Raw genomic sequence first — 12,153 nt, forward strand, 5'->3', positions numbered from 1 at the left:
GCCACGCCCCTCTACCCTCTCCTCCCCCAGCCTGGGGCAATAACCTAGCTGCAGGTGTCAACATTGAATCAGCTGAAAAGCTTTGGCACCCCCAGAACACAAGGACCTGCAAGAGAGTTTCAAGCAGGAATATTGCCAGTTCACTTGCAAAATACTCACACTAGAAGCTACATATGCCACGGGGGAGGAAGCAGGTGGAACAAGGCAGACTTGGGTCAAGAGATCAAACCAAAATACATTTTAGAATCCAAGCCATAACAATAATAATAATGGAATTTGTTAAGCACTGTGTGCTGGCACCGTTCTAAGCACTGGGGTGGATACAAGCAAATCAGGTCGGACACTGTCCCTGTCCCACGTGAGGCTCACAGTCTCAATCCTCATTTTACAGAAGAGATAACTGAAGCATAGAGAAGTGACTTGCCCACCGTCACACAGCCTATAAGTGGCAGAGGTGGGATTAGAACTCATGACCTGCTGACTCCCAGGTCCGTGCTCTCTCCATTAGGCCAAGCTGCTTCTCATGTAACTTCTGCCAACACCTTTGATACCTCCTGTCACAGCTCCTTCCCATTTTACTAATGATGATGATGATGATGGAGTCTCTCATCAAGAATGACACACAAGCCTTGATCCTGAGGCACAGTAAGTGCTCAATAAATACCAGTGATTGATCAGCTTGACAGAGAGCCCAAATGAAGAAATTGATCCCAATGCCGCATGGCCTAATGGAAAAGCATGGACCTGGGAGTCAGAGGACCTGGGTTCTAATCCAGACTCTGCCATGTGTCTGCTATGTGATCTTGGGCAAGTCACTTAACTAATAATAATCATAATTATGGTACTTGTTAAGCACTTACTATGTGCCAAGCACTGTTCTAAGCACTGGGATCGATACATGTTATTCAGGTTGGACACAGTCCCTGTCCCACATAGGGCTCATAGTGTAAGTAGGAGGGAGTATGATTTAATCCCCATTTTACAAATGAGGGTTATTGATGTACAGAGAAATTAAGTGAATTGCCCACAGTCCCACAGCAGACATGTGGCAGAGCTGGGATCAGAACTCAGGTCCTCTGACTCCCAGACTCCTGCTCTTTCCATGAGGCCATGCTGCTTAACTTCTCTGTGCCTCAGTTTCCTTATCTGTAAAGTCAGGTTTCAATACCGTTCTCCTTCTTACATAAGACTGTGAGCCCCATGTGAGACAGAAACAGTACCCAACCTGATAAACTTGAATCTACCTCAGTGCTTAGAACAAAGCTTGTCACATAGTAAGCAATTAGCGAATACCATCATTATTATTATTTAGTGCTAATGTTTGCACACTGCCATTTGCACTCTCACATCCTGCCAGTCATGTTTCTGCTGGGACACAGAGTACAGTGAGCAAATGCAGTGTGGCCTAGCGGATAGAGCTCAGGCCTGGGATTCAGAAGGACCTGGATTTTAATGCTGGCTCTGCCACTTGTCTGCTGTGTGACCTTGGATAAGTCATTTCACTTCTTTTGGGCCTCAGTTACCTCATCTGTAAAATGGGGATTAAGACTCTGAGCCCCTTGTGGGACATGGACTGTGTCCAACTTGATTATCTTGTATATACCCCAGAGCTTAGTACAATGCCTGGCACATAATAAATGCTTAACACATATTTTTTAAAAATGTAGCTGGGCAGGGGGGCTGCACATTGCAAAATTAACACATAGGGTTTTTTATGTGCAGGGCCACTTACTAAATTAAGTGATGAAATCAACTAGGACAGATGGCTTGGCTATCTAGTCTTATTTTTAAAGGTCAAGAGGGATATGAAAAACAAAACAAAGAGCTTGCCACCTGGAAACCGTGCAGTTCCATTCGCTACATCTTAGGAAAGACATTTTAGAGCTGGAGAAAGGCAATCAAGATAACAGGAGCTCCAACAGCGTTTGAATAAGGATAAGCTGAGTATTCATTAGGCAATCATTGGTTAGGGATCAGCTTGGTAGCCCATTCCAGTGTTTTTCATTTAGAGAAAGACAGGGAAGGCACAAAAATAGGGGGGAAAAGGTCAGCAGTGGGGACGGGGAGAGGCTTATACCTGATCCCTAGCTGAATATGAAGCAGTGTTGTAATATTTAATACAACACTCTGTTACCTCAGCACAGGGACATAGGAGGGAGACAGAAAGTCTGAAAAGTCCCTGAGAGTCATGTGCTTGGTCGAGTTACTCTATGAGAAAGGTAGGGGTTAGGGTTAGCTACTGAAAGTCCCCACAAGTTAGTTCATTTAAATACTATAGAGAGAAGAGTTTGTTTATTTTGGTTGAACCAGCTATTCATCCCAGGGATAAAGCAATTAGAAGGTGGGGAACTGCATAAGAGAAGTCATTTAGCTAAAAGCCTCCCAAACCGCTCCCATCAAATTAGCAAAGTGAGCTAATGATGAATCTGTTGAATCCTACCTAGGTAATTAGGGAGAGCGGAAACACCTGAGGACTTGTGAAAAGTGGTCTAGGTTATGAAAAAGAGGTATAAAAAGAAAAAAAAACCAGAAAAAAAATCAGAAAGATTAGAGCTTTATATATATAGTAAGTATATATATATGCACAAGAACTATCAAACCTCCCTTTTATCCTCACCAAAGAATACCAAGTGAGGATGGTAGGGCCAAGTGATTCTGGTCAGCTTTTTGGTTTTTTGGAAGCAGCATAGCCTTGTGGAAAGGGCACAGTGCTGGGTGGCAGGAGACCTGGGTTCTAATCCCACTTCCACCACTTATCTGCTGTGTACATGGCACAAATAATTTCATTTCTCTATGCGTCAGTTTCTTCATCTGTAAAGTGAGGATTAAAGACCTGTTCTCCCCCTTAAGCCTTATGTGGGACAGGGACGGTGTCTGATCTTGTCTGTATTATAAATACTTCAGTGCTCTGGCACATAGCAAGCGTTTAATCAATTCAGAGTAAATCCTCTTTTACCCACTCAGATGGTTATCTGTTTATTTGGTGGGGAGGGGAGGGGGGACCCGAGCTCCGGAGGGACGCGAAAAGGGCGAGGGAGGGAGACTGGCAATCTTTCTGCCCCGACAGCCTTGGCCCCAGGGGTGATGCCCGGGAGGGCTGCACCCTGTTTTAGCCCCCTACCCTGGGGAGGGGGTTGTAAGGGGAAACGCCACCATATCTTCAGTCGAGCGGTGGTGTCAGTGACCAAAGGGGGCTTGCTCAGAAGGGGGGGGAGGGGACTCTGCGGAAAAAACAACTCTGCAAACCTGCCCCATCCCTTGCATAAGGGGAAATCCCCCGGAGTTTTGGGACCTTGGACTTGCCCGGGCAACCCGAACCTTCTGCCAGTCACCCACTGGACTCCTTCCAAGCCGGGGAAGGCACTGGAGCAGGGGGTAGTGGGCAGTCCAACAGGCCACTATCAATCCATCAGTGATATTTACTGAGTGCTTACTATGTGCAGAACACTGTACTAAGCGCCAGGGAGACTACAAGTGTCTTTATTAAAGAATGAAACATAATACCTGGAAAGTAATCCTCCACTATACTCTGCATTGATCATTCGAATATTCTCTAAAACATTCCAATAATTTACTAAGTCTATATAGTGTCCACTCCGGGTCACTAGAGCAACAAAAATGAGGAGTCCAGCGCTTAGTACAGTGTGTGGCCCATCGTAAGCGCTTAACAAATACCATAACTATTATTACGAACGGGATGGAAAATGGGTTCTTTGGAAAAAGAAGTAATTTGAGCTTAGCTTGATGATTTGGCTAAAAGATGGCAAACCACTGTCTTCAAATATATGAAGGGTTTTAATGAGGATGCTAAGCAAACTCTTCCGGGTCCACAAAGGATCGGACAAAATAAAATGGTCTTATTTTTTTGCGGGAGGGAGGAGGGGGTTCAGATGGGTTCAAACAGAACTCCTTTAATCCTCCCCATATCTTCATCTCGGCCCCCGATATCTTCACCCCAGACTCTTTGGAGGGGATCCACCGTGAAGAGAGGCAGGGTTTAAACTCCATCCTGTAAAGATTGACTATGAAGCCTCATAGTCGGTGCAGGTTAGGGGGAGGGGTTAGGAAACGTATCTGTAAGGCATCGTCATCATCAGCATCATTACATTCCTTGAGGTCTCTGTGACGTAACAAGCCCTTAACTCGGGGTTGGGGGAGAATATTCAGCTTGTCACCAGAAGTAGTCCTCTGCTCCCTTTCCATTTGTCTTTTTCTGAAACTTTTATAGGAGTGTGCTCCTGGGAAAGACGCGGTTTAAGATTTCAGAATATCAACGAAAGAGTACAAAGCAGAGGATAGAAGCCAGCTACCTCGGGCTGCTTTAAAGAAAGATGGCGATTACAAACAGAGGGAGGAGAAGGGTGAACAAAAGAGGACGAGTAAGAACGGAAAGCCTGTGGATTCCGTGATCCTGGGGACTCTTCCTATTCTTCTTCTCTCACGTCTTTCTCACTCTTCCCATTCTTGCTCTTCCTTTTGCTCTTGCTCTTGTTCTCTCACGTCTTTCTCACTCTTCCCATTCTTGGTCCCGCTCTTCCTTTTGCTCTTTCACGTCTTTCTCGCTCTCCCCATTCTTGCTCTCCATTTTGCTCTTGTTCTTGTTCTCTCACGTCTTTCTCATTCTCTCTCCCCATTTTTGCCCTCCCCCCTCCTTTTGCCCTTGCTCTTTCAAGTCTTTCTCACTCTCTCCATTCTTGCAATTGCTCTCCATTTTGCTCTTGTTCTCACGTCTTTCTCACTCGCTCCCCATTCTTGCTCTTGCCCTTGCTTTTGCTCTTGCTCTCCCTTTTGCTCTTGCTCTTTCATGCCTTTTTCACTCTTTCCCCATTCTTGCTCTTGCTCACATCTTTCTCACTCTCCCCATTCTTGCTCTTCCTTTCGCTCTTATTCTTGTGCTTCCTTTTGCTCTTGCTCTCACATCTTTCTCACTCTTCCCATTCTTGCTCTTGCACTTTCTTTTGCTCTTGCTCTCTCATATCTTTCTCACTCTCTCTCCCAATTCTGGGTTTTGCCCTTCCTTTTGCTCTTGCTCTGTCATGTCTTTCTCACTCTCCCAATTCTTGGTCTTGTTCTTCTTTTTGCTCTTGCTCTCTTACATCTCTCTCTCTCCAATTTTCTTGATTACATGATGTGTGAAAGGAAAGTACTGATCTCTCGCAGAGCAACTTCAGGGGGATTTAACAAAAGAATGGGAGAATGAGTTGGGGAGGGATAGTTGGAGACAATTTGTACCTTATAACTTGTACCTTTTTTTCTTTGTAGTTAATATCAGTGTCCGGGATGTCAGCTGCCCCAAGGTTGGAAGGCAGTGGGACTTCCCTCCTGGTCAGTCAAGGACAGGGAGGTGGCAAGTTGAATTGGGGGGAGCGGGGCACAGAATTAGGGGTGTATCAGGGAATTACAAATGGGATGTGAAGCTGGGGGAGTAAAGGGGACTGAATCATTAGGACCCACCAACCTCTTTGGGGTAAACCCCAGAATCTGTGACTATCCCTTGCTTTAGTGATGAGGGCACAGGACTAGCCTAAGGGAATTAGTGGAACCTGGACCTCCATGGTTTTCTGCTACCCTGGAGCTTTAGTATCGCTTGGCTGCTACCAGACCTCACTGAGTCTTTTTTCATGGATGTGCAGAAAACCCTAAACATATGCTGTGGATTTCTATACCCATGTTGGTGTAAAATACTAAAGAACAAAGCTTTCCACTGGACTGCCAATGAGCTACTTGCTACTTGCGAAGTAGTAAATATGACCTGCAGGACTGGGAGAAGACTGTTGCTATCCTCCAAGGAGAAAAGGGTAAGCCTGGATTTTTTCTCCATGTTATCCTTCTTCTCAGTGTCCCTGATGAAAAGGCAGATCGGGATTCCTGCTCTCCACTGGACAGAGGGAAATTGAGGCACAGAGAGGACAAGGGATAGGTCACATAGTGAAGCAAAGCTAGGGCTAGAACCCAGGTGTTCTAGCCCCCAAACCTCACTCCCCCCGCCCCAGAGTCCTTTGCCCTGATAATGCGTTTCTTTCAAGCCAGTATAATGGGAGGGATTACTACCCCCATCATCTAATTCATGGGTCCCTCTCCCTGCAGCAAGATCTTGCCCAGCTCGGCCCCTGACTCAATACCTCACACTGTTAACTCAAACCCACACAAGTTTGGTATTAAGTCCAATGACCTGCCTTCTCTCTCCCTTTACAACCTGGACCCCCCAAGGTTGGCTGGCCCCAGAGTCTAGAAAAAGAGTCTGTTTGTAGTGGGGAAAGGTGGGAGGGAAGAAATGGAGACAGGGAAATTTAGTTAGTGCAGTAGCTATCCTCAACCCCACAGCACTTCTGTATATAACCATAATTTATTTGATGGTCTCTCTCTCCTTCTAGACTGTATGGTCGTTATATTGTAGTCTCCCAAGGGCTTAGTATAGTGCTCTGCACACAGTAAGCACTCAAATACCGGTGACTAATTGATAATTGGCTGTAGGGTTAAGACTTTTGAGAGCTGGAGGCTTCTGGGGGTGGGGAGAGGGGAGAACTACTGCTTTCTTCCTCCTAGGAAATAGAAAATCACTCAGCTTGCCATTCAGCCCTGGTCTTTAACAAGCAGAAGAATCAAAAGGTAATACCTTCCCCTTGTGCCCTCTTCCTCTACTGGTATTTTCTCCTGACCACTTCCTTCCTGTCAGCGCTTTATAAGAGCTGAAAAATTGGTGAGAATACAAAGGCATTTTCAGATTATCTGGAATTGGCGGGAAGCTTAGGGCTCACTTCTGTGGGGGCACTGTCCCACAAGTTGGGCTGGCTGTTGGGATTTGTAGTCCCAGAAGCTCTCACGTCTGTCTAAAAGCATTAGTTAGGCATGGCAGTGCCACAGTTGCGGCTCTCTGGCTCTTCTAGCCCAAAGTGGGGTAAGGGGGTGGGGAAGACATGGGTGAATTCTTCTGCCCTAAACATCCATCCCATGGGCTCAAGCCTGGGGGCTTGAGACTTGGAGGCTGATGTGCCTACACCCAACAGGAAACCCCCAAAGGGGCGGGAAATGGGCTTGTGTATTGTGTGCAAGTATCTGTCCCCAGTGTAGATGCTGGAGGGAAGAAATGTCGTCCCAACTTTCAATGATATCCACCAAATCCAGCTGGATGAACAGCTGTCTCTGATCACGTGCTTCTATGTTGAAGATCAACAGGCCATCAAGAAGGTGAAGTGGATAAGGGAGGCATCACTCCTCCCTGATCCTCACAGGCATGGGGAAGGAGGTTTTGGGGGGGGGGTGGTGAAATTCTTCCTCCACGGAGGGTTGGGGGTAGAGCATGGGATTGAGCCAGTGGAGGGAAGTGGAGGACAGAGAAAAATGCCTCCAGGTTCCCATGTCCCATAGCACACTGACCCTCAGAATTTTGTCTGTGCTCAGGAAATGGAGTTGCTAACATTGAGAAACTCATGTGACATGGAGCATCTATCCAGCTATGTTGGGAAAGAACTGGACAAACAGAGCAAGTGAGTGAGGTGGCAGGAATTGAAACCGAAGCTTCAGGATATTCCCAGGCCCCACCCTCAGCTTTAGTGGACATGGCAGAACAGCAATGGCCTGAGACCCAGGACTCCTGGACCTGATTCCGGATTTGCTCTCTGATCTTGGGATAACTCCCTCCCTTTAGGAGATTATTCTGTCCCTAATTCATGAATGTATTAATTATGGTATTTATTAGGTGCTTCTTATGTGCCAAGCACTATGTTAAGCAGTGGGGTAGAGTCCCTACAGCAGCGATCGCGAGGGTGGAGGTGGAGAGCTTCTTTTCAGGACCCCTGAGTTTTCAGCGTAGCCCCAGAAGTAACGGGGCAAGGGTTTGGTTTACAGAGCCCTGGATAACGTTTTCCAAGTGATGCATCACACCCAGCCTTATCCACAAGAGGTCATCAGGAAAATATTCAAGATGTGCCACCTAACCAGGGGTAAGAGACTTCCCTGGGCAGGGTAGTTGGGGGGAGTGTTGGGGGTTGGGTGGATGCCTAGGCCCCTGACTTCATATTCTACCTATTCCTTGCCAAATTGGCTGCCCTAGGAACCAGGGGGAAAGGAGCTATGGGAAGGTACTTTGGTGAAGTGGATGGCAGAGAAGCACAGATGCCTCCCTTCTGCTCTATCCACAAAGTATGACAGGCCAGAACCGGTAGAGGATCAGTCTGCTCAGCTCTGGACCCAGAATTCTAAAATGGCTGGAGTGGAACAGTTTTGGTGGCTGCCTTTTTAACAGGATTTTGAGAAACTCAACAGGTCCCGAGAAAAGCAACAAAAATGATTAAAGGGCTAGAGGCAGGGGTAAAGGAAATGGGGGTTGTTTAGCCTAGAAAAAGGGAAGGCTGATGAGTAACGATCCCTGTCTTAAAGTCTATGAAAGGTTATTTTTATGGGGAGGATCCCAGCCTGCTGTTCTCCACTTTCCACAGAGGACCAAATGAGGAAGGGTGCTTAAAATTTCAGCAGGAACAATTTCAGCTGGGCAGAAGGAAAAGCTTCTGACTGTCAGGGCCCTGGAACTAGTTACCAAGAGGGGTTGGGGAGTCTCCAGCTTTGGAGAGCTGTGACAGGATGGACACCCCTCTGCCCTAGTGGGTTAATTATTCACCTGCCTCAAGGTCCTTTCAGCTGAATGATTCTATGACCCTAGGGGGTGGGTGAGGGAAGGTAAATGCGGCAGGAGGTCAGGAATCAACCCAATTTAGCTCAATAGTCTATTTCTTCTCTGTTCCCCAGGCCAATGCCAGCTCTGTGCCATCTTTGCATTGCTTACCATCGTCTTGGGACTCATCTTCTTCTTGTCCTTCTAATTGCCCTTCCCCACAATTCCCTCCGATTTCCCATCCCACCTCTTGCCAGGCAAGGCCTTCGGGGGAGGGCTGTTTCTAGGGGAATGGACATCAATTTACGCCGTCTCGCCTGTTCCCCAATTACACTTTATAAAGGTGAATGGAAAGAAGAGAGCAATAAACTACCTGCCCGTCAATAATACAGTTCACCTAACCAAACCTGAGTCAGCCTTGTTTCTTCCTCTATCTTCTCGGCCCAGTTCTCGATTGTGGGGAAGTAGCACTGATTTTCAATATGGAGAAACTTAAGGGCAGTGAGGAAAACTGGGCTTCTAAAATAGATGGTGGGCTAAAAACCAAAGGATCAGAGTTAAGGCAGGTCTCAGTCTTGGTCCCTTCCAGCCAAGTTACCCCTGAGCCACAGTGCAATGAGCATGTAGATGGGCATAAAATAAAGGACTTTTTTTTTTGTTTAACGTGCAGGACCCATTTACTGATGAAGTTACCACAGTATAGTGTCAGTGTGTGCCATAACCCAACAGACAGCTACTGGGATCCTCACCCCTGACCTTAGCCAGTTTTTTGGGGTGTTTTTCAGAATGCCTCTTGAGTCTGTCCACCTCACAGAACACCCTAGGTGGCTCTTCAGTCAGACACCTTCACCACCAATGGCACAGCCCCAACAGGCATTCCCCTTGTTTGTTGAGCTGGAAGTAGAACTCGGGTCTCCTGATTCTTGCCACAGCCGCAAGCACCGAGCCAACTCATCATGGTCCTTGTGGCTGCGGTCGTCCTGGTGGGGAAGGGGCCAACCCAACCGTGAAACAAGTACATATCGTAGGTTTAAAAAAAAAAATTCAAAAGTGGAGCTGGGGTAGAAAGGTGTTAGGGGATTCAGATTCCAGGGGTGTATGGTGGGGGGAGGGGAGATGTTTAAAGCGGGGGGAGATGGAGCAGGAGAGGCCAGAAAAGTGGATAGGGTCACCTGATCGCCAGATGGAGTCACCATCCATCCACCTTACCTCCGAAGCTAGTGTCATCAAAGAGGCAAGTGTCAAAGCTGAAACCGATGTGTTGTAAAGAGGAAACGGGGTGTAAGTTTAGAAGCATAAGTGCCGTTCCCCGGGTATAGGTCAAGGCCTAGCGAGAGCCAGGTAGGTGGCAAACCAAAGCTCTTCAGGGCCTCGGTTGTGTGCCCCCTTCCTCTGAGCCTAGGTGGTACTGCAGCCAGGCTGTGACCCCTCCAAGTCTCATCACACACTCGCTTAGGCAGCCCGGTACCATTGCTGCCAGCCTACCCTGCGCCCACGGCAGACAAAAGCAGGCCAGGTGCTGCCCAGGTACTCAATCCTTATAGACACTCAAGCTTACAGATGGAAACCCAAACTTTAAAAATTGAATACAAACTCATCTCTTGCTTCTGGGGCTCACTTTGGCGGGGGGTTGGGAGGTTGGGAATTCATCATCCTCCGCTTGTCCTTGTGCTGGCATCTTTGGTACTAAACACCAGATCGATCAATCAATAGTATTTATTGAGCACTTAACTCTGTGCAAAAGTACTGTAGTGAGCCTAGAGAACATATTTCTTGCTCCTCGATTTTCAGTCCCAGGAGAGGGCAGGGTTTTACTCCCAAGCTCCCTCATTAGGGACTGGGCCAGGTTCACCCAAATCAATTTCACCCAAATCAACTTGCAGTGCTACTCCTGCCAGAAATAGGCAGTTCTGTCTCTCTATCACTGCCTTCTGTTTCGTCGGTGCCCCTGTTTTAAGGCTCTCCCCACCTAGGTTCCCAAACCAGGTGAAGGGTGGTGGTGGGAGTCACTGCAGCACCATGCTCACTCATCAGTCTCCCCCCACCCTGCCCTCCTTCCCCCCAGGAAATAAGCAACCTCAAGCCCACACTCTTACAAACCTTTTTTGTGTTTTATTATTATTATCATCATCATCATCATCATTATTATTATTAACAACATTTCTGAGTTCTCTTTACAGTAGTTAATGTGCAAGTCTCATTACTAGGGTCACAGGGCAAAGGGACTTTAGACTTTTGTGGGGATTTTCTGTATTTCACAAGAAGTTGTTGGCACTTCACACAGAACAAATACTGGCATTACCAGGGGCTCATAGCCGAGGACCAGGGAGTACAAGGCTGAGGGGGGTGGGAGGGGGGGGCTTTTTTTATTTTCTTTTTTTTTTTTGTAAAAAGTGTTCTTTCTTTGTTTTTCGTTTCCAGGAGAGGTGGGGGGCGAGGGAGAGGGGAGGGAGTGGGGTTTGCTAGTCCTTGGAGAAGCTGCTGCAGCATCAGCCGAAAGCACCCGTAGCGGGATCCATGCAGCGTGGCAGAGTAACAGTGGCACTTTGGGGCGTGCTGGGAGGTGGGGGTTTCATAGGAAGTGGGGCGGGGGGAAGGTTTGAGAGAAGTAAAGAAAGTGACGGTAGAAAGCAGATCGGCATGGAGGACCACAGAAGGGAGGTGAGGCATTTGCTTCCTCCCACCCCACAGACTCTCCCAGTGAAGGAGATGGAGCCATAGCACAAGCACCTGAATGAAAATCTTGTTTGCCAGGGAGATAATACTCTCTAGGAAAGAGGGAAGGGGTGTCAGTCAGGGCCGGCTCCACCTCCTCTAAGGCACAACCCTATTGTCTTTGGCTCTCCTACTTTACATTGTGGTGAGCTGCCCCATCGCCCCCCTCCCTATCCCCACCCCTCCCCACCCCACCCTGGGTTACTGATGAAAACCACAGACACTAGAGTACACCTCCAGGAAGCACCAGGCAAACGCTGAGGGCTTCATTTTCTAGTCTGCAGCCTCCAAAGCTGTCTTGCTGCTTCCAGTATTGCTGAAAAGCTTCCCTGGGTACCTCCCACCCACCAACCTCTACCGTATTCCAACACTCCTGCCCAGAGGTCTCCCTTTCCCATTCTTGGCCTCTGGCCTAAAGGTTGACACGGGGTGAGAAGGTTGGAAAGGGAGGCCTGAGAAGGGGGAAGGAAGAGGACCCAGCCCCCAAAGAGAGAGGCGCTGCAGGGCTGGGACCCCTTCCTTCCCTGGGTGCCGCAAAGAGGTTAAGATCTGACCTGGGTTGCTAGCAAAGAGAGCAGAAACCCCTAGCTGCTTGGCACAGAGGAGGCAGGGTGGATTTGAGGGATGGGGTGTACAGAAGACTTACATTAATACTGACACGTGGTGGGAGGAAGAGAGCACAAGATGTATAGGGCAGGGTGCCACCACATCTACAAGGGAGTGGGGAAAGTGAAAAAGGAAGACTGGGAGGGAGGGAGGAGAATAGAAAACAGTCTTAACTCGCAGCCCATTTCTACCTTCCTTGCAGCTGATGGACACCAAGGTCA

The 12,153-nt window shown here is 47.9% G+C and overlaps 1 protein-coding gene across 2 annotated transcripts; it reads left to right on the forward strand.

Moving 5' to 3' along the window:
* The first annotated feature begins 4,132 nt into the window (after nucleotides 1-4,132).
* STX10 (syntaxin 10) lies at nucleotides 4,133-9,022 on the forward strand. Of its 2 annotated transcripts, XM_029052548.2 has the most exons (8): nucleotides 4,133-4,379; nucleotides 5,263-5,325; nucleotides 5,634-5,798; nucleotides 6,547-6,609; nucleotides 7,072-7,188; nucleotides 7,402-7,487; nucleotides 7,849-7,943; nucleotides 8,746-9,022. In XM_029052548.2, exons 1-8 carry the CDS (start codon nucleotides 4,332-4,334, stop codon nucleotides 8,817-8,819), a joined length of 711 nt encoding a protein of 236 aa, XP_028908381.1. In that variant the 5' UTR covers nucleotides 4,133-4,331; the 3' UTR covers nucleotides 8,820-9,022. The 2 variants fall into 2 exon arrangements, with proteins under 2 accessions (XP_028908381.1, XP_007667521.1); XM_007669331.3 differs by lacking the exon at nucleotides 5,263-5,325.
* Nucleotides 9,023-12,153: the final 3,131 nt, after the last annotated feature.

Source organism: Ornithorhynchus anatinus, chromosome X2 (genome assembly GCF_004115215.2).
Source record: "Ornithorhynchus anatinus isolate Pmale09 chromosome X2, mOrnAna1.pri.v4, whole genome shotgun sequence".
In the NCBI taxonomy this organism is placed as follows: domain Eukaryota; kingdom Metazoa; phylum Chordata; class Mammalia; order Monotremata; family Ornithorhynchidae; genus Ornithorhynchus; species Ornithorhynchus anatinus.